The sequence below is a fragment of the Aethalodelphis obliquidens genome, unplaced genomic scaffold (assembly GCF_003676395.1).
Source record: "Aethalodelphis obliquidens isolate GAN/ISIS:26980383/991018 unplaced genomic scaffold, ASM367639v1 scaffold22, whole genome shotgun sequence".
Taxonomy (NCBI): domain Eukaryota; kingdom Metazoa; phylum Chordata; class Mammalia; order Artiodactyla; family Delphinidae; genus Aethalodelphis; species Aethalodelphis obliquidens.
The window spans coordinates 7450887-7473532 of NW_020837966.1; the positions used below are offsets into that span (position 1 = coordinate 7450887).

Consider the following 22646-nt stretch of genomic DNA (forward strand, 5'->3'; position numbering starts at 1 on the left):
CTATAGATATAAGGCCTATCAGGAGGTTGCCCTGTTTTCTTCTCCAGTCTTACTACTTCCCTACTATTCTGGTCTCTCCTCAGCAACACTGGATTATTACGTGCCTACACATCTCATGCAGCTACTCTTAATGCTACTCTTTCTGTTCTAGGAATACCACCCCAACTTGAACTGGTTAGTGCCTTCTCTCTTCTTATAATCTTCCAAGGCCTAGCTCAGGCATCCCATTCTTCAGAAGCCCTTCTCTGATCATTCCCCTGGTGCTCCATAGTTCACAGTGGGTCCTGCCTCACAGCATGTACCACATGATATGGAAAAGGTCTGTTTAAATACGTCGTAGCTCATTGGACCATAAGCTTCTGATGTTACCTTACATCCATTCCTCTACTGCTACTGCCCTAGTCCTCATTAACCCTAATCTGGAGTACGGCAAATGTTCTCTCGATCTCCATTTACCAGCCCCTCTAAGCCATTCCAAATGTCACTACCAGATTAATCTTCCCAAAGCATAGAACTGACTGTATGTTCCTCTCCAAACCCAAAGCTTTAATGGCTTCCTTTTCTCTGCTAAAGTGGCTCCCAAAGAATATGGAACGTGCACCGTTTGTGAAATGGTTTTAGATGGTACACGGGCATGGCATTAAATGACTACGGATCACAGAATAAACATTTCCATCCATCAGTTTTCTTTCAATCCTAATTATGCCCAAGAAAAAGCTTGAACATGTATCTAGCTCTTGATAAACTTTTGTTAATAAAGAGCAGGCCTCAGGACAGAACCCTAAACAGGAAACAGTACTTAGCTAGACTTTAAAATACTGTTTTGTTTTCAGTATCTTTATTGTTATGGTTAATTTTTATTTCTGGAAAGTTATACTGGTTTTCCATTTATAAGTGTGATATAAAGTTTTTTTTAAAAATAAATTTATTTAAGTCAAAAAAGGCTGAGTTGGTTTAAAGGAGAGTATTATGTACATACTGGAACAGGTAGTACACAAACATGGTAGTCATGAGAGTAGTATGGAAATGACTAACATTTGAGAAAGACTAGTCAGTCGTATCAGGCCCAAACTTATTAGCCTGTAACCTACGGCTTACCTACTTATATATTATGCTGCTTTAGGTCTCAGAGGTTACACAAAACTCCCAACCTATATCAGGCTCTTGGATTATAGAACTGAGGTTTCCTTAAGGCTATTTAAAAAAATCTGGCAACAATGATGAATCATTCTCTGTTCTCCAAATATGTGCCACTTTCCAGCCTCTATGCTTCTACTCATGCTGTTCCTTCTGCTTGGAATGCTCGGTTTTTCATTTCTACCTGTTGAAATTCTACAGTCCTTCAAGGTCCATGCCAAGTGCAATCTCCTTCATGAAGCCTTTCCTTGTCCTGCAGTCAGATGGATTTCTTTCCCTTTCACTGTACCAATAGCACTTCCTCTCTCTACTGTGCTTCCAATCACAGTTTTGGTGATATCCTAGATATTCAAACAATTATATTCTCCTACCTAGTAGATCTTAAGCTCTTTCACTGGAAGAAAAAGAAGAGTATAAATTTCTATTCATTTTTAATACCACCATGGAACTTAACAGAATGCCTCATACACAGAGTAGGCCCAGAATTAATATTTGCTGAAATAAATTTAATATTTTAAGCAATATTCATGACACTTACGATTTTGCGTTTGATCATGAAGAGTGGGATTTTTGCATGAAGAGGGGTTGAGGACAGTTCCTTATGGACTGTTGATAAATACAATCTTCTTTTTATGTTCCTTAAATCAGTAATTCTGAAAAAAGAGAGAGGAGAGAAGTGAAGATTCCCATCAATATAATAATCACACTTCTTTGGATAATCATCAAAATAATATAATTTATTATATAGGCCCTTTCCAACAGGGAGATCAAACACAGAATTTAAAAATTGCCTTTTCCTTTGAAGAAGTAATAAAATTTCTTCCTTAATTTGAAAGTGTTCACAAGCCTGAGTGTATAAATTCACTTAATATGCTAATTTATTTCAGTACTCTACCCTATATTTCCAGTCTTCCAGCCTATGAAAAAATTCAATTTGTTTGAACTGAGAAACTGCTAGCCTTTAATAACCATGCTTGTTCCAGCTCCTTAAGCTTGTGTTATCTTGGGACATACTGTCACCTACTAAATAGGAAAACATTATGGGCTTCTTTCTCTAAAAATGCACCTGTCATTTTATATACACTCTTAGTCTGCTTATAGACAGACACAAAATGCTGACTGTCGGTTTCACTTTCCAAGCACATATCTTCGAACCAGAATTATAATACACAAGTTTACTGCTCACTACTCAGGTCAACCCGCAGTGATAACAAGGACACTGAATTTGAACATCTTTAATAGATTTAGACCACAGCCATGATCACAAAGATTAGGTTTGATTCAAATTGATAGAGGCTCATTTTTATGTTCTGCTTCCTTTAGGTCTCAGAGGTAACACAAAAGGCTTAAAATCTCCAAACCTGTCTCATGCTGCTATATTGAAGAATTGATGCTTCCTTAAAAACTGTCTTTTTATTGGAGAAGAGTGATATTTCCCCCATTTTTTAGCAACTTTGTCTAGGTGTACTAATTGCTAATATTATACAATTAGTAATTCCTCAAGAAGACATTTCATTCAAATATACTGCTACCAATATTTACAGTGTAATTAACTATAGTGTAAATCAACACAGCCTTCTCCAGAGCTCTTACTTGCCTCCTATTTGCACTTTTCTAATCTCATTATTTCTTTCCTCTAAAATACTAATACATTTTTTTTCTGTAGAAAAACTATCATTGAACAATGTTAAGAGTAAGTACAGCAAAAATTAGGTGACATGATTTCAAATATGCCCCAGACCTAAAAATTCTACCCTACCTGCATAAACAATATCATAAAAAAAAAAAAAGGTTCTGATGAACCTAGGAGCAGGACAGGAATAAAGACGCAGACATAGAGAATGGACTGGAGGATATGGGGAGGGGGAAGGGTAAGTTAGGACTAAGTGGGAGAGTAGCATTGACATATATATACACTACCAAATGTAAAATAGCTAGCTAGTGGGAAGCAGCTGCATAGCACAGGGAGATCAGCTCGGTGCTTTGTGACCACCTAGAGGGGTGGGATAGGGAGGGTGGGAAGGAGGCTTAAGAGGGAGGGGATATGGGGATATATGTATACATATAGCTGATTCACTTTGCTATACAGCAGCAACTAACACAACATTGTAAAGCAGTTATACTCCAATAAAGATGTTGGGAAAAAAAAAGCAATAAAGCCTTTCAATCCACGGTCAGATGTAAGGTTTAAAGTGCAAAAGTGTTAACACTACTGAAATTTTACACTTACACATATAAGTAAATGTAGAATATTTGCCCTAAGGTAGTGTCTTCAAAGTGGAATGAGCACATGGGAGAGGAGGAAAATATTAGAACCATCTTTCATACCATCCTTTTAAAATGTTGTATTTGGGTATGTTTCATTACATACACAGTACAGCAACATATTTATATATGTTTGAAATAAATGTACCCATGTGGTTAGTGTGCTCAAACATTTTACCAATAGGATTCAGGGTCAAATATGTCTGGAAGGCATTGTCATAAGGGATGCTATTAAGTCGCTTCTATAAGAAGTTCTGATTAGGAAATAAAAGGAAAGGCTATATAGCGATTCTGGAAAGTAAGAGAGAACAAAAAATTCCCTTGCATCGAACAAAATGTTTGATTGCAACAACCAAAAACTTACGTGAGACACAGTTTTGCTTTGCTTGGAGGGATAAGACTATGTCATTTTCATTTGAATTGGTAAGGACCGAACTCCAAACAGAGGAACATCTGAGTATAGTCCCATTTTATCAACACATGGAACAACAGGAACATTCATTCATTCATTCCTTCATTCACTCACATATTCAACAATACTCCCTGAGCCAAGCAACATCCTGGGAATATATTGGGGAATACAACAGTGAAAAGGTCAAGGTCTCTACCCTCCAGGAGCTTTTATTCTAGTGGAAAAGGCAGGTGAATAAAGTATAAAGAGACAAAATAAATGCACGTTATCCTAAATGCAATGAAGGAAACGAAAAAGAGACTGAACTAGAAAATAACAAGAAATGAACTACTTCAGACAGTAAAGCCAGCAGGGCTAGGAATTAATAGGTAAGGGAGGGACATGAGGTAGAAAGGAGAGGTAAGAGCCAAGTCACGCAGGGCCTTTATGCTAAGGTAAGGGGTTTATAAATTTATTGTGCACAATAGGAAGCTATAAGAGGGTCAACATTCTACCATGCATGATGAATGGATATCATAAAAATAAACAGATATGGTCTCTTTTATTTATTGGGGTAAGATTTGAGTAACTGATATGTACAGATTTTAGTGTTCAATCTCATGTATTTTGGTAAATGTGTACACCCATGTAATCACCACTCCAAATAAAACATAAAACATTTCCATTATCCTAGAAAAGTACCCTCCTGGTCCCTTTTAGTCAGTTCTCACTCCTGATTTTTATCACCATAGATGAATTTTGTCTGTTCGTGAACTTCTTATAAATGGACTGATGTGGAATATACTCTTTTGTGACTGGCTTCTTTCACTTAACATGAAGTGTTTGAGAGTTATCCATGTTATAGTATGAGTCAATAGTTCTTTTTTTAAATTGCTGAGTCTTGTATGGCAAAACAACAATTTATTTATTCATTCTTCTGTTGATGAACATTTGTTTACAGTATTTGTTTTTTATGAATAAAGCCTGTGTGACTATCTATGCTTGAAGAGTCTTCTTGTGGATATGTCTTTTCATTCTCTTAAAAATCAGGAATGGGATTTTTGGGTCATTGGGGAAGATATATGTATAACTTTATAGAAACTGTTCTCCAAAGTGATTGCAGTGGTTCCACATCCTCAGACTTTAACATTAGCCAATTCTAGTGGGTATGAAATGGATACCATTGTGATTTTATTTGCATTTCTCTTATGAATAATGACATTGAATGCTTTTATATGTGTTTACTGGTATGTCTTGTGAAATATCTGTTAAGTCTTTTACTCAGTTTTTATTGGTTGTTTCCTTACTATAATTCTAAGAGTTCTTTACATATTTTAGATACACGTCCTTTGTCAGATATATCTATATCTATATCTATAGCTATATATCTATAGTGAGTATTTACTTGCCTGTTATCTTAATGGTATCTTTTAAACACTTTTTATTTGGGGACTTCCCTGGTGGCGCAGTGGTTGAGAGTCCGCCTGCTGATGCAGGGGACACGGGTTTGTGCCCCGGTCCGGGAAGATCCCACATGCCGCGGAGCGGCTGGGCCCGTGAGCCATGGCCGCTGAGCCTGCGCGTCTGGAGCCTGTGTTCCACAACGGGAGAGGCCATAACAGTGAGAGGCCCGTGTACCGCAAAAAAACCAAACCAAACCAAAACAAATTTTTATTTGGAAATAATCTCTAAGCTAGAGGAAAGTATCAAGAATAGCAAACAGAAGACTCTTATATGCTTTATCTAGATTAGCTTATTGCTTAATGATGACTTTTAATTAGCAGAAGTTTTTAATTTTCATGATGTCCAGTTGATCATTATTTATAGTAGTGCTTTCTGTCTTAAAAAATCCTCATCTAGTCCAAAGTTGCAAAAGTACTTTCCTTTGTTTCCTTCCAGATCTTTATAGCTTTAGTTTTTACATTTAGTTTTTACGTTTACATCTACGATCCATCCCACATCAAGTACTTTATATTGTGTGAGGTACTGGGTGCGGTTCTTTTCTTTCTGTATGTTTATCCAGTTGTCCCAGCACCATTTATTAAAGACTCTTCTTTAGTCACTGAAATGCCTTGGTACTCTGTTGAAACTCAATTGACTATAAATGTGTGTGTGTGTGTGTGTGTGTGCACGTGTGTGTCTATTTCTGGACTCTCTATTGATCCATTTGTTTCATTTATCCATTCTTACACCAATATTATACTGCTTTGATTACTGCAGATTCACAGTAAGTCTTAAAACTAGGTAAAGAAACTCTTCAACTTGGTTTTGTTCAAGGTTTTTTTGGCCCTTGCTTTTCCATATAAATTTTAGGATCCACTTATCATTTTCTGATTAAAAAAAGCTGTTGAGAGTTTTAACTTGGATTGTGTTGAATCCATAGATCAATTTAAGGAGAACTATATTGAGTCTTCCAATCTACTTACATGATATATCTCTCTATTTATTTAGGCCTTGTTTAATTTGTTTCACAATGTTTCATAGTTTTCATTTTAGAAGTCTTGCATATGTTTTGTTAAATTTATTTCTAAGTATTTTATTTTTTGATATGACTGAAAATAAATTTTAAAATTTCATTTACCAGTTGAATGCTACTAGTATATAGAAATGCCATTGATTTTTGGTATACAGACCTTGATTTCTGTGACCTTACTTAATTCACTCGTGAGTTCTAGTAACTGTTTGGTAGATGTCTTCAGTAAATAAAGACTTTTACTTTTGCTTTTTTCAATTTTTATACTTTTTATTTATTTTTTCTTACATTACTTCCCTGGTTAGGACCTCCAGCATATACTAAACAGAAGTGATGAGAGCAGAAAATCTTGCATTGTTCCTGATCATAGGGGGAAAGCGTTCACTATGTTTCTATTAAATATGATGTTAGATGTAGGTTTCTTTTTTCAGAGGAAGTTCTCTTCTATTTCTACCTTTTTGAGAATTTTTTTTTAATCATGAAAAGGTGTAGCATTCTGTCAAATGCTTTTTCTGCATTGATTGAGATAATCCTATTGTTTTTCTCCTTTATTCTTTCCATATGTTGAATTATATCAATTGATTTTCAAATGTGAAACCAACCTTGTATTCTTGGTGTATATTTCAATTGTGCTAGCATTTTTGTTGAGGATTTTTATACCTATGTTCATGAGGGACACTGGTGTGTAATTTTCTTACAAGATCTATGTCAGGTTTGTTTTTTTTTTTTTTTTTTTTGCGGGGGGGGGGGCCCTCCCTGTTGTGGCCTCTCCTGTTGCGGAGCACAGCCTCCGGACGCGCAGGCTCAGCGGCCACAGCTCACGGCCTAGCCGCTCCGCAGCATGTGGGATCTTCCCGGACCAGGGCATGAACCCGTGTTCCCTGCATCGGCAGGTGGACTCTCAACCACTGTGCCACCAGGGAAGCCCAAGTTTGCTTTTTATTAAGAAAAAAGTAATAAGACATTGTATGACCCAGCATATGACTGGTGAATGGCTTATATGCACTTGAATTTCTTTGATGCTAACATTTTAAAACTTTAAACCATTAAAAACTACTTTCCCTTTACATCCAGTCAATACTGATCTATCATCCACTACTCTTTAGGACATTTCTTCATATTTCTGGGCAATTATGGCACCTGAATCACAATTTTCCTCTTCTGTCATCATTCTGGGTGACTTTAAAGAGAACAAGTTTTAGTATCTTTTTTTTTTTTTTTGCGGTACGCGGGCCTGTCACTGCTGTGGCCTCTCCCGTTGTGGAGCACAGGCTCCGGACGCGCAGGCTCAGCGGCCATGGCTCACGGGCCCAGCTGCTCTGCGGCATGTGGGATCTTCCCGGACCAGGCATGAACCCGTGTCCCCTGCAGTGGCAGGCGGACTCTCAACCACTGCACCACCAGGGAAGCCCTAAAGAGAACATGTTTTAATCTAAACCTAAACCTCTTCCACAATCACAACCAATACTTCTATTCCATTTTAGCAACTTAGATGAACAGTCATACTCTGTAGCCAATCACTAGAAACTATTAAACTTTGAGGTCTTCTGTTCAAATTTTCCTCCTGATTCATTAGTTCATTCAACTAACATTCAGTCAATTCCTTAGTGGCACAGTACAAGGCACTAGAGACATGGAAGTAGCTAAGACATGGAAATCATATTCTAGTGTGGGCGTAGGGGAAAATAATTATTCTTAAGTAGCTGTTTTTAGCACATTCCATAGACATTCTCTTATTAAATCTCACATCAATCCTTCACTGCAGGTAGTATATTCATCCTCCATTTTTTAGATGATGAAACTAGACTCTAGAAACCAAGACAGCTTCTAGTCCATAGACATACAGCTAGTAAGTAGCAGAGACAGGTATTAAAACTTGTCTCTACAGAATCCATTGTCATTTCTGTGGTAAAACTCTATGTCCACTACTATACCAGGCTGAAGCTCTTTCATCATTTATGCTGAGTGACTACTATTTGTCAGACGTGTTTTGACAGCGACAAGAGTGCCTGGTTTCTGTCCTTGCAGAACCACAGCCAAATATTTTCAATATAATACTTGTTTATCAGATAAAAACCATGAATCCTTTCACTTCTCCCCCCTTTTCACTCTTTTAGAACTGTTTTCTGTTCCATTCTGGATTCCAGTTCTGAATCTGATCTTCCAATAGGTAACAAACATGTGCCTTCCAACCACTATACCATGTAAAGCCTCCTGAAAGGGTGATCTCAAAGTTTGCAAGACTGGAGTGTAATCTGTTGGAATGTGGTAATTCAACTAAAGAAAAAAATCTACAAAGTATCAGAAGGTTGTCTGCTCAGTACCTAATCAGAACAAGTGACTTAGACTACAGTATCTGATACATACAGTCCCCAAAGGTATTATTATCATTATTAAATATCTATTATTTATTGGGCATTTTCTATATGCCAACACTGTATTAAGCACGCTCTATGCATTATCTCACTTAACTTTCCCATAAACCCTACAAGATATCTACTACTATTATTTCTACTTAACAATGAGGAAACTAAGGCTTAGTATGGTTAAGTGACTTTCCTAAAGTCACATATCTATCAGAGTACAGATATAAACTCAAATCTAATTGATCCCAACATCTACATTGTTAACCACATGCTTACTTTCTTCTGGGGCAGGCACTGCCTATAAACATATCCATAGTAGCATAATCTTTGCTCCTGGGGAAAAATATTTAATATCTGATGGCTAAGACCCTTACCTTTCACTGTGTTTGGAAGAAAAGAGCCCAAATTTGCCTCTCTGTGTGTGCATGTGCACATCTTTTTTCCATTGACAAATTCTTCCTTTAGATTTGTTTAAAAAACCCTCAGATCCAAGAACTATTATCTTACAATTAAAAGCTCAGAGGCTAATCTTACTTTACTCATTTCCATGTTCTTGCAGGTCACTTCACTGTCTCACCATAGGCCTCATATACTTACAATCCTCTCAGCTATTAGTGAGGCCCACCGAGAACAACTGATTGCTTCCTATCCTTAACATCTAGGCTTCATCAGTCCAATTAGCTGCCACAGCCTGTCAAAGTCACTTCCCAAATAGTTTCACATCTGTTTCTTCCTTCGGCTTCTACAGCTACAATGCTAGTTCGGGTCACTTGTTGCTTTAAATATCCTCCCTTACTAGTCTCTCTACCTCTAATCTTTTATCTCTCAGTCCATTCTTCATGTGGACCAGCCATGGGGACTGAACATCACTCTTCGGCTCCATTTCCTTCTTTGTCATCCTATAGCCTAAGGAATAAAGTCGAAAATAGAGCTCCTTATCTTGTTATTCAAGGACCTCCAAAATCTGACCCTCAGCCATTACTTCAATATCACCTTTCACCATGTTCCTCTCCATGTTAGACATCATATAATAAGAGTACAAGATGCAAACCAGGGGGATTTCAGAGATATCAGGAGAGAATATCAGAATTGGGGTGGGAGAAAGAGTGGAGTTGCAGAATAAAGCTAGGGTTCGGTTGTTGGGAGTCTTAACATGAGATACCAAGAAGATCTCCATAGGGGAGAAACCGAGGCTGTAATTACAAACAGAAAAGGATGGGAAATGGAAGAGCAACATCTAAATCCCTACCATGTGCCAGAGCCTGTACATCATTTCACCAGTGTTATTTCATTTATTCCCCTTAACCGCTCTTTGAAATAGGAATTAATATTCACATCTTACTAATGTAGTTAAAGGCTCAGAGACACTACGCCACTTGTTGAAGGTCTCAGAGCTAGTACGTGGCAGAGCTAGAAATCGATCTAAAAAGACAAAGTAAGAGGAATAAAGGATGGTAGTTGTCTGGCTTAGCGTTTTTGAAAGGTAATATGCTTACTAGGAGGAAAAGGGTGTGTGTAACAGGCCTGCACCCCATTCTACCCCTTTACTAAAGGGCATTCCAGAAGAGAAAGGGGACCAGCCAAAGCTCCTTGTAAACATGACTGATCTTTCGGCAAATACACTAATGGTATTTATCAAGGTGAAAGTCCTTAATGAAATACTTTTTGCTGGATGTACCTGATCTGTCTAGGACTTCTTATGGTTAATAAACCTGGAATTCATGCACTCACGGGGCATGGCTCCCTGGAAAATGTCACATAAGCCATAAACGTAACAGCTCCCATTGGGTGAGGGATATTCTCTCAGAATCACTATCTCAGGTACTACTTAAGAGAAGTCATCTGTTAAGTGTGGGCCTAAGTGCATTGAGAAAGGACTGGAAGACTTCAGTGGCAGTCCTGGATCTCTTTCTGCTTCACAGGTACTTCAATACTGGCTAAAATCTCTGAGTCTTTTGAGTCTGTTTGACAATTCAATCCTTTGAGCTATCTCATATGGCTGGTTATGTTGTGCAGCCTCTTGAAAAACTACACCCTCAAAAGTAGATTCTGAGAAAAGGACGTAGGTGCCCATAGTTTAGGTGATTCCATGAAGCAACAATGAAGGAGCAGGAAGAGGAAGAGAGCAAAAGAGGAAAGGCCAAGATCAGGATGCACTGGCTCTGACACTTCTATAGGCCACAGGGGCTCCATTCTACCAGGGTATCTGGAGACAGGTACAGAACACTTCCCAGATAATCCATTTGAAGAATGGGAGGTGGGAGCCTATATCCACTGACTCCCAATCCCCAGTGGTTAAGAGTTGCCTCTGGGGGGCTTAACTCCCCAGTATTTCCAAGCTGTCAGGCTTCTACTGCATCAAAGAAGCCCTTGGGTGGCACTAGATAAGGGATGCTGTCCAATCAAGCTTGCACCAAACTGCTCACTGCAGCTGCAGCTGATACCAGAGGTGGACCCAGAGGACGTAAGGTGGGACACTGGAGTGGGCTGCCACAATGACAATACCAGCATTCTTGCTCCTACTTAAACATACTCCATTCTCTTGTATTTTCATGGCTTTGCTTATGCATTTCCCTTGGAAAGTCCCTTCCCTCATTATGCCACTTGAACTATATTCATCCATCACAGTTTGGATTAGATATGCCACCTCCTCCTTGAAAACGTCTTGGATCTATAAATTAAAAATAATCACTTTTTTTTTTTTTAAACTTACAACAGCATGTTTTCAACCCCTAACACTGAATTCTTTTCATTCCCCCTTGGTGCTCTTAGGTCAGTAACTATAGTCCACTTTATAGGCCGTGATAGGATGCAAATCTTTTCCTTTGTTTTTACAGGTGAATAACATGTGGTCTCATATATCTCAGTTTTACCACTTGCTAGTAACATTTTGAGTTTAAAAGGGTTACTAGAATTTGGTATTGCAAAGCCCATTTTAGAGTTTAAAGCAGTCTCTCATTCTAAATTCCACAAAGAATTTGTAAAGTTCCTAATATGCAAATGTACAAGCACAAGAGAAGTAGAATTTCTGCAACTTAGGGGAAGGACAATTTGTTACAAATCATCATCAAGTGTTGTCATCTTCAGTTGATTGTAGTTTTCAAGAACTGATATATATATATATATTTTTTTAAAATAATAAATTGTTATTATTTTAGACTACTCATTACCAACAAGTGGGGAAATAGGCCATAATACTGAGCAATAACTTTGAAGCCAGAGTTTTTGGGTAAAAATTCTGGCTTCACCACTTCCTAGCTTTGTGACAATAGGCAAGTTACTTAACCTTTTGTGCCTTAGTTTCTTCATCAGTAAAATGTGGAAAAATAATAGTACTCACAAGATTGTTGTGAGGACTGCATAAGTGAATATACATAAAATGTTTAGAACAGTGCCTGGCACACAGAAAGCTCTACCTAAGTACTAACCATTATCAACCTGGGGGGCTGTGGATTGTTTACTGAATGCTTTGTATTTTTGGCCTTTAATTTTCTAATTACTAAAATTTGACTGGCCCATACGTGACAACATAATCCTCTACTGATGTCGCAACCTCCAAACTGGAAAGTGGGAATGGGTGGGGCTGTGAGCCAAGACATCTTTCATCCTGCCGTGGTGAGTCTTGGTGAAAAAATATGGGTGTCACTGTAGGCTGCTACCTACAGTCTGTTTCTTCTACTGGCCTGAAAGGTCTCTGATGACTGAGACCACATCCTGGTTATCACAGCATCTCACAGAGCTTGGTTCAGAGTTTTGTAGTTAATTGGGAAACAGCTGCTCAACTGTGTTTGTTGAAACCCTATTGGAATCATATATTTGCATGTCTATTTATTAAGCACCTACATGGTGTCAAGCCTAGAAGGAGATACTGGGGATATCGCAGTGAATAAAACGAAGTCCCTGCCCTCATGAAGCATGTTTTAATAGAGGAAGACAGTAATAAACAAGAAACAAATAAACAAGTACACATATGTCAGCTCTCAGTAAGGGCTATAAAGAAAAGTAAAGTACAAAAAGGTGATAGAGATGGGGTGGAAAGTATTATTTCAGAAGAGGTAGTTAGGGAAGTCTTCCCAAAGAAGGTGCCATTTGGGCAAGAGTTGAATGAAATGGTTGGAATCATGCAGATAGCTGGGAGATTCCAGACACAATACTCCTGAGGACTATGCAGAAATCTGTTCCTCTCTGTAGCAGGTCTTCCAATGTAATCCAACAAATATATATTAAGAAAGGTGAGTCCCCTGGGCTGTAAAAGCTTGATAACCACACAATGGGTCCATGGCATGACTCTGCCCTCGTGGAGGTCAGGTGTTGGTTTGCACAAAACTGTTCTCAGTCAAATCTAACTATTATGGCTCTGACTTCTGGAAGAATTTCTAAATGATCATGTGCCCAGCTTAGGACAAAGGTATTAGAGGACTAAGCCACTCACATGATGATGAGGTTTTATTCTACTGTCTTCGTGAAAATAAATATGCAAACATTATCTCATAATCAAGAGTAGTTGGTTCTGGAGGGAAAACAAAATCATGTACTAAGCTTAAATGGTTCTGAAAGTAAGCTGAATTGCTACTTTAAAAAATTAAAATTAGTCATTCATGAGAGAGAGAGAATATAAATGCATATATGTGACTACTTAAAAGCTTCATTACGCTTATATGCTTTTTTGGGGACAATTTAGTTGCTGCAAGGAAGGCTGCTTGTAAAACATCTCTTCTCTTGTAATACAGGGTTGATTTTCACCATCTAAAACCTACTGTGACCTAACAAAACAGAAAAAGACAAGCAACAGTTGCAACACTCCTCTTACACTTAAAGACACATTCTTTTTTAAAAAAACATATACGGGTTAATACATTTTTCTTATATCTGTAACTGAGCATTTACAGCTAAGGGTCAGCAATGTGATAGAAAAAGTAATGAGACCACGATGAGAAAAAATGGGGTAGTCAACAGGAAAATCAATCTCATTTATTATAATATTCTAGTGATCAGCAGGTGTATAACTCTCCCAGCTATGGTCATTAACGACATTCATTCCAAACTTAACATCTACATTTGCAAACCATTTGAAAGTAAAATTACTTTTCAATTCAATTTTCAATTCACCTTTTTATCTTCATCTTTGTTTGACAATTTTTTTTTCACAGTGGCAACCTCGGTGAGTATTTGAGTAAATGGTAGCAACCTTCCAAGAGCACAGATAAACTCATCTATTCAGATTACCTATTCACTTTGCTTCTGTATATACAATGATTTTTTAAAAACACCTTTATTGGAGTACAATTGTTTCACATTATTGTGTTAGTTTCTGCTGTATAACAAAGTGAATCAGCTATACGTATACACATGTACCCATATTCCCTCCCTCTTGTGCCTCCCTCCCACTCTTCATTTCCCAGCCCTCTGGGTGGTCACAAAGCACTGAGGTGATCTCTCTATGTTATGCAGCTGCTTCCACTGGCTATCTATTTTACATTTGATAGTGTATATATGTCCATGCCACTCTCTCACTTCTTCCCAGCTTACCCTTCCCCCTCCCTGTGTCCTCAAGTCCATTCTCTACGTCTGCGCCTTTATTCCTGTCCTGCCCCTAGGTTCTTCAGAACAAATTTTTTTTTAGATTTCATATATATGTGTTAGCATATGGTACTTGTTTTTCTCTTTCTGACTTACTTCACTCTGTATGACAGACTCTAGGTCCATCCACCTCACTACAAATAACTCAATTTCATTTCTTTTTCTTTTTTTTTTTTTTTCTTGCGGTACATGGGCCTCTCACTGTTGTGGCCTCTCCCGTTGTGGAGCACAGGCTCCGGACGCGCAGGCTCAGTGGCCATGGCTCACGGGCCTAGCCGTTCTGCGGCATGTGGGATCTTCCCGGACCAGGGCACAAACCCGTGTCCCCTGCATCAGCAGGTGGACTCTCAACCACTGTGCCACCAGGGAAGCCCCAATTTCATTTCTTTTTACGGCTGAGTAATATTCCATTGAATATATGTGCCATATCTTCTTTATCCATTCATCTGTCGATTGACACTCAGGTTCCTTCCATGTCCTGGCTATTGTAAATAGAGCTGCAATGAACACTGTGGTACATGACTCTTTTTAAATTATGGTTTTCCCAGGGTATATGCCCAGTAGTGGGATTACTGGGTCATATGGTAGTGCTATTTTTAGTTTTTTAAGGAACCTCCATACTGTTCTCCATAGTGGCTGTACCAATTTACATTCCCACTAACAGTGCAAGAGGGTTCCCTTTTCTCCACACTCTCTCCAGCAATTATTGTAGAATTTTTGATGACAGCCATTCTGACAGGTGTGAGGTGATACCTCACTGTAGTTTTGATTTGCATTTCTCTAATGATTAGTGATGTTGAGCATCCTTTCATGTGTTTGTTGGCCATCTGTATATCTTCTTTGGAGAAATGTCTATTTAGGTCTTCTGCCCATTTTTGGATTGGGTTGTTTGTTTTTTGGATATTGAGCTGCCTGAGCTGCTTGTATATTTTGGAGATTAATCCTTTGTCAGTTGCTTCGTTGGCAAATATTTTCTCCCATTCTGAGGGTTGTCTTTTCGTCTTGTTTATGGTTTCCTTTGCTGTGCAAAAGCTTTTAAGTTTCATTAGGTCCCATTTATTTTTGTTTTTATTTCCATTTCTCTGGAGGTGGGTCAAAAAGGATCTTGCTGTGATTTATGTCATAGAGTGTTCTGCCTATGTTTTCCTCTTAAGAGTTTTATAGTGTCTGGCCTTACATTTAGGTCTTTAATCCATTTTGAGTTTATTTTTGTGTATGATGTTACGGAGTGCTCTAATCTCATTCTTTTACATGTAGCTGTCCAGTTTTCCCAGCACCACTTATTGAAGAGGCTGTCTTTTCTCCATTGTATATTCTTGCCTCCTTTATCAAAGATAAGGTGACCATATGATTGTGGGTTTATCTCTGGGCTTTCTATCCTGTTCCATTGATCTGTCGTTCTGTTTTTGTGCCAGTACCATACTGTCTTGATTACTGTAGCTTTGTAGTATAGTCTGAAGTCAGGGAGCCTGATTCCTCCAGCTCCGTTTTTCTTTCTCAAGATGGCTTTGGCTATTTGGGGTCTTTTGTGTTTCCATACAATTGTGAATTTTTTTGTTCTATTTCTGTGAAAAATGCCATTGGTAGTTTGATACGGATTGCACTGAATCTGCAGATTGCTTTGGGTAGTATAGTCATTTTCACATTGTTGATTCCTCCAATCCAAGAACATGGTATATCTCTCCATCTGTTTGTATCATGTTTAATTACTTTCACCAGGGTCTTATAGTTTTCTGCATACAGGTCTTTTGTCTCCTTAGGGAGGTTTATTCCTACATATTTTATTCTTGTTGTTGCAATGGTAAAGGGGAGTGTTTCCTTAATTTCTCTTTCAGATTTTTCATCATTAGTGTAAAGGAATGCAAGAGATTTTTGTGCATTAATTTTGTATCCTGCTATGTTGCCAAATTCACTGATTAGCTCTAGTAGTTTTCTGGTAGCATCTTCAGGATTCTCTATGTATAGTATCATGTCATCTGCAGACAGTGACAGCTTCTTTTCCGATTTGGATTCCTTTTATTTCTTTTTCTTGTCTGATTGCCATGGTTAAAACTTCCAAAACTATGTTGAATAAGAGTGCTGATAATGGGCAACCTTGTCTTGTTCCTGATCTTAGTGGAAATGCTTTCAGTTTTTCACCATTGCGAATGATGTTGGCTGTGGGTTTCTCATATATAGCCTTTATTATGTTGAGGTATGTTCTCTCTATGCCTACTTTCTGGAGGGTTTTTACCATAAATGGGTGTTGAATTTTGTCAAAAGCCTTTCCTGCATTTATTGAGATGATCATATGGTTTTTATCCTTCAGTTTGTTAATATGGTGCATCACATTAATTGATTTGTGTATACTGAAGAATTCTTGCATTACTGGGATAAACCCCACTTGATCATGGTGTATGATCCTTTTAATGTGCTGCTGGATTCTGTTTGCTAGTATTTTGTTGAGGATTTTTGCATCTATGTTCATCAGTGATATTGACCTGTAGTTTTCCTTCTTTGTAACATCTTTGTCTAGTTTTGGTATCAGGGTGATGGTGGCCTCGTAGAATGAGTTTGGGAGTGTTCCTCCCTCTACTATATTTTGGAAGAGTTTGAGAAGGATAGGTATTAGGTCTTCTCTAAATGTTTGATAGAATTCACCTGTGAAGCCATCTGGCCCTGGGCTATTGTTTGTTGGAAGATTTTTAATCACAGTTTCAATTTCAGTGTTTGTGACTGGTCTGTTTCATTTTCTGTTTCTTCCGGGTTCAGACTCAAAAGGTTGTACTTTTCTAAGAATTTTTCCATCTCTGCCAGGTTGTCCATTTTATTGGCATGTACTTGCTTGTAGTTATCTCTCATGATCTGTTCTATTTTTTCAGTGCTAGTTGTTACTTCTCTTTTTTCATTTGTAATTCTGTTGATTTGAGACTTCTTCCATTTTCCCTTAATGAGTCTGGCTAATGGTTTATCAATTTTGTCTTCTCAAGGAACCAGCTTTTAGTTTTACTGATGTTTGTGATCATTTCGTTCATTTCTTTTTCATTTATTTGTGCTCTGATCTTTATGATTTCTTTCCTTCTGCTAACTTTGGGGGTTTTTTTGTTCTTCTTTCTCTCATTGCATTAGGTGTAAGGTTAGGTTGTTTATTTGACACTTTTCTTGTTTCTTGAGGTAGGCTTGTATTGCTATCAACTTACCTCTTAGACCTGTTTTGGCTGCATCCGATAGGTTTGGGGCCATCATGTTTTCATTGTCATTTGTTTCTAGGTATTTTTTGATTTCCTCTTTGATTTCTTCAGTGATCTCTTGGTTATTTAGTAGCATATTGTTTAGCCTCCATGTGTTTGTATTTCTTTACTGTTTTTTCCCTGTAATTGATATCTAGTCTCATAGCATTGTGGTCGGAAAAGGTACTTGACACGACTTCAATTTTCTTAAATTTACCAAGGCTTGATTTGTGACCCAAGATATGATCTATCCTGGAGAATGTTCCATCAGCATTTGAGAAAATAAGTGTATTCTGTTGCTTTGGATGGCATGCCCTATAAATATCAATAAAGTCCATCTTGTTTAATGTGCCATTTAAAGCTTGTGTTTCCTAATTTATTTTCATTTTGGTTGATCTGTCCATTGGTGAAAGTGGGTTGTTAAAGTCCTCTACTATTATTGTGTTACTGTCGATTTCCTCTTTTAAGATTGTTAACATTTGCCTTATGTATTGAGGTGCTCCTACGTTGGTTGCATAAATATTTACAATTGTTATATCTTCTTCTTGGATTGATCCCTTGATAATTATGTAGTGTACTTCTTTGTCTCTTGTAACAGTCTTTATTTTAAAGTCTCTTTTGTCTGATATGAGAATTGCTACTCCAGCTTTCTTTTGATTTCCATTTGAATGGAATATCTTTTTCTATCCCCTCACTTTCAGTCTCTATGTGTCCCTAGGTCTGAAGTGGGTTTGTTGTAGATAGCATATGTACAGGTCTTGTGTTTGTATCCATTCAGCCCGTCTGTGTCTTTTGGCTGCAGCATTTAGTCCATTTACATTTAAGGTAATTATTGATATGTATATGCCTATTACCATTTTCTTAATTGTTTTGGTTTGTTACTGTAGGTCTTTTGTTTCTCTTGTTTATCAATTTTATCTTCTCAAGGAACCAGATTTCCCTAGAGAAAAGCTGTCTAGAGAAGTTCCTTTAGCATTTGTTGTAAAGCTGGTTTAGTGGTGCTGAATTCTCTTAGCCTTTGCTTGTCTGTAAAGGTTTTAATTTCTCTGTCGTATGTGAATGAGATCCTGGCTGGGTAGAGTAATTCTGGTTGTAGGTTTTTCCCTTTCACCACTTTAAATATGTCCTGCCACTCCTTTCTGGCTTGCAGAGCTTCTGCTGAACGATCAGCTGTTACCATTATAGGGATTCCTTTGTATGTTATTTGTTGCTTCTCCCTTGCTGTTTTTAATATTTTTTCTTTGTATTTAATTTTTATAGTTTGAATAATATGTGTCTTGGTGGGGCTTCCCTGGTTGCGCAGTGGTTAAGAATCTGCCTGCCAATGCAGGGGACGTAGGTTTGAGCCCCGGTTTGGCAAGATGAAACATGCCACAGAGCAAGTAAGTCCGTGTGCCACAACTGCTGAGCCTGTGCTCTATAGCCCATGAGCGACAACTACTGAGCCCACGTGCCACAACTACTGAAGCCTGTTCGCCTAGAGCCTGTGCTCCGCAACAAGAGAAGCCACCAAAATGAGAAGCCCATGCACCACAACAAAGAGTAGCCCCACTCGCCAGAACTAGAGAAAGCCCGTGCACAGCAACAACGACTGAACGCAGCAAAATATAAATAAATTTTAAAAAAAAATTGTGTGTTGGCGTGTATCTCCTAGGATTTATCCTGTATGGGACTCTCTGAGCTTCTTGGAATTGACTATTTCCTTTCCCATATTAGGGAAGTTTTCAACTATAATCTCTTCAAATATTTTCTCAGTCCCTTTCTATTTCTCTTCTACTTCTGGGACCCCTATAATTTGAATGTTGGTGTGTTTCATGTTGTCCCAGAGGTCTCTGAGACTGTCCTCAATTCTTTTTATTCTTTTGTCTTTATGCTGCTCTGTAGTAGTTATTTACACTATTTTATCTTCCAGGTCACTTATCTGTTCTTCTGCCTCAGTTATTCTGCTAGTGATTCCTTCTAGAGAATTTTAAATTTCATTTATTGTGTTCATCATTGTTTGTCTACCCCTTAGTTCTTCTAGGTCCTTGTTAAATGTTTCTTGTATTTTCTCCATTCTATTTCCAAGATTTTGGATCATCTTTACTCTCAGTACTCTGAATTCTTTTTTCAAGTAGACTGCCTATTTCCCCTTCATTTGTTTGGTCTGGTGGGTTTTTACTTTGCTCCTTCAACTGCTGTATATTTTTCTGTCTTCTCATTTTGCTTAACTTACTGTGTTTGGGGTCTCCTTTTCACAGCCTGCAGGTTCGTAGTTCCCGTTGTCTTTGGAGTCTGCCCCCAGTGGGTAAGGTTGGTTCAGTGGGTTGTGTAGGCTTCCTGGTGGAGGCGAATGGTGCCTGTGTTCTGGTGGATGAGGCTGGATCTTGTCTTTCTGGTGCGCAGGACCATGTCTGGCGGTGTGTTTTGGGGTATCTGTGAACTTATTATAATTCCTGGCAGCCTCTCTGCTAATGGGTGGGGTTTCTGTCTGGCTAGTTGTTTAGCATGGGGTGTTCAGCACTGGAGCCTGCTGGTCGTTGAGTGGAGCTGGGTCTTATTGTTGATACGGAGATCTCTGGGAGAGCTCTTGCTGATTGATATTACATGGGTCCAGGAGGTCTCTGGTGGTCCAATGTCCTAAACTCGGCTCTCCCACCTCGAAGGCACAGGCCTCATACCGGTCAGAGCACCAAGACCCTGTCAGCCACACGGCCAGGTACGTGGGTATTTTCTTGCCTTTTGGGAAGTCTGTGGTCTTCTGCCAGTGATCAGTAGGTGTTCTGTAGTTGTTCCACATGTAGATGTATTTCTGATGTACTTTTTGGGAGGAAGGTGATCTCCACATCTCACTCTTCTGCCATCTTAAAGGTCCTCTATCATCTTAAAGGTCCTCAATCATTTACAACCATTTGTGAATGTTCACTTCAGGTCAGAATGAACTTGCAAAACTGATGTCAGACTTCTGATGATTTGATTAATGCATTAGAATCATTTGTTGATGATTTGATTAATGTATTAGAAGGCAAAATGGTATTTATTTTTCTTGTTATCATCTAGGAAGGACAAACTTTCAATGTACATCTTCAGTGATGCTGTCAAATAGCTCCAGGTATCATTACAAGGAAAAAGTGAGTTTGCAAAATAGCATATTTAAGTATGTGCAGTGATGTTTAGGTATATAGCTAATATGGCTGTGTACTGAAATTTAAAGTTTTACAGAAGGTGGTTCCATGTACAAGGCCTCCCTTACACATTCATTCCTAGGCTTCACAATCATCAAAGGGAATTTTATTCCATTATTTTTTCTGGATCACTTCTGCTAAAGTTTAAATTCATTGAGGATTCTTTTCTCCTTAACAGAGAAGTAATTCTGCATGTAAAATGCTTTCACATTCTTATTAAAACACAATATAGCTCTTTTTTAGTGTTAACATTTATTATGATGTGTATTTCACATATGTGATTTTAAATTAATAACTAGTGCTCTTGGACTCTTTCTTTGAATATCACTTGATTCCCTTCTTAAAAACAACTTTATTGAGGTATAATTTACATGCGATAAAATTCTCCATTTTCAGCGTACATTTTTAGTATATTTAGGGAGTTATGCAACCATCACCAGACAGCAGAATTCAGTTGTCAAATATTCTCATCAGCATAAAAGATCTCTCAAGCACTATGAAGAACAGTATGGAGGTTCCTTAAAAAACTAAAAACAGAACTACCATATGACCCAGCAATCCCACTACTGGGCATATACCCTGAGAAAACCATAATTCAAAAAGAGTCATGTACCACAATGTTCATTGCAGCTCTATTTACAATAGCCAGCATATGGAAGCAACCTAAGTGTCCAACGACAGATGAATGGATAAAGATGTGGCACATATATACAATGGAATATTACTCAGCCATAAAAAGAAACAAAATTGAGTTACTTGTAGTGACGTGGATGGAACTAGAGTCTGTCATACAGAGTGAAGTAAGTCAGAAAGAGAAAAACAAATACTGTATGCTAACACATATATATGGAATCTAAAAAAAAAAAAAGGTTCTGATGAACCTAGGGGCAGGATGGGACTAAAGATGCAAATCTACTACTAGAGAATGGACTTGAGGACACAGGGAGGGGGAAGGGTAAGCTGGGACAAAGTGAGAGAGTGGCATGGACATATATATACTACCAATAGCTTGTGGTAAGCAGCCACATAGCACTGGGAGATCAGCTCAGTGCTTTGTGACCACCTAGAGGGGTGGGATAGGTAGGGTGGGAGGGAGGGACATGCAAGACGGAAGAGATATGGGGATATATGTATATGTACAGCTGATTCATTTTGTTATAAAGCAGAAACTAACACACCATTGTAAAGCAATTATACTCCAATAAAGATTTTTAAAAAAATGTATAACATCTGACCCAGCAAGTCTATACCAAGAAATCCTGGAATAAATCCTTATAAATTTTACAAACATCTGTATGGATTTATACATATATTCTCAAAAGCACTTATTAGAGTTTGCTCTTATCCATTGTGAAAAGCAAAAACTGAAAACAATCTGAAGGCCCATTAATAGAGTTAAGTAAGTTATGGCACAAATGCAATAAATACAAGACAACAGCTAACAAAATGGGTAGCTTGTACATACTACCCTGAAATAATGTCCATAATATATTATTGTGTGAATAAAGCAAATGGAACGTGATTTAGTAGAAACAATTAGTGAAAATATTATGGAATTGTACTGAATTTATGGCATCACTGCCTCTAGGGCAGTGAGTGCTGTGCATTGTTTTTATAATTAAAAATTTTTTTGAAAAAAAAAAAAAGGGTGAGACATGTACCACAAACATTCACTGCAGCACTATTTACAGTAGCCAGGACATGGAAGCAACCTAAGTGTTCATTGATAGATGAATGGATAACAAAGATGTGGCACATATATAAAATGGAGTATTACTCACCCATAAAAAGGAACAAAACTGAGTTACTTGTAGTGAGGCGGATGGACCTAGAGTCTGTCATACAGAGTGAAGTAAGTCAGAAAGAGAAAAACAAATATCGTATGCTAACGCACATATATGGAATCTAAAAAAATGGTACTGATGAACCTAGTGGCAGGGCAGGAATAAAGACACAGGTGTAGAGAATGGTCTTGAGGACACGGGGGGAAGGTTAGGCTGGGAAGAAGTGAGAGAGTAGCACTGACATATATACACTACCAAATGTAAAATGGATGGCTAG

General features: G+C 38.1%; 1 protein-coding gene across 8 annotated transcripts in view; it reads right to left on the reverse strand.

The window, feature by feature from the left end:
* Nucleotides 1-22646, reverse strand: part of CFAP20DC (CFAP20 domain containing) — a 267535-nt gene that overhangs the window by 171751 nt on the left and 73138 nt on the right. For all 8 annotated transcript variants that reach the window (XM_027121274.1, XM_027121269.1, XM_027121267.1 and 5 more), the window contains one exon: nt 1676-1790. In XM_027121274.1, coding sequence (XP_026977075.1) covers nt 1676-1790 — 115 coding nt within the window. The remainder of the gene's footprint in view (nt 1-1675; nt 1791-22646) is intronic.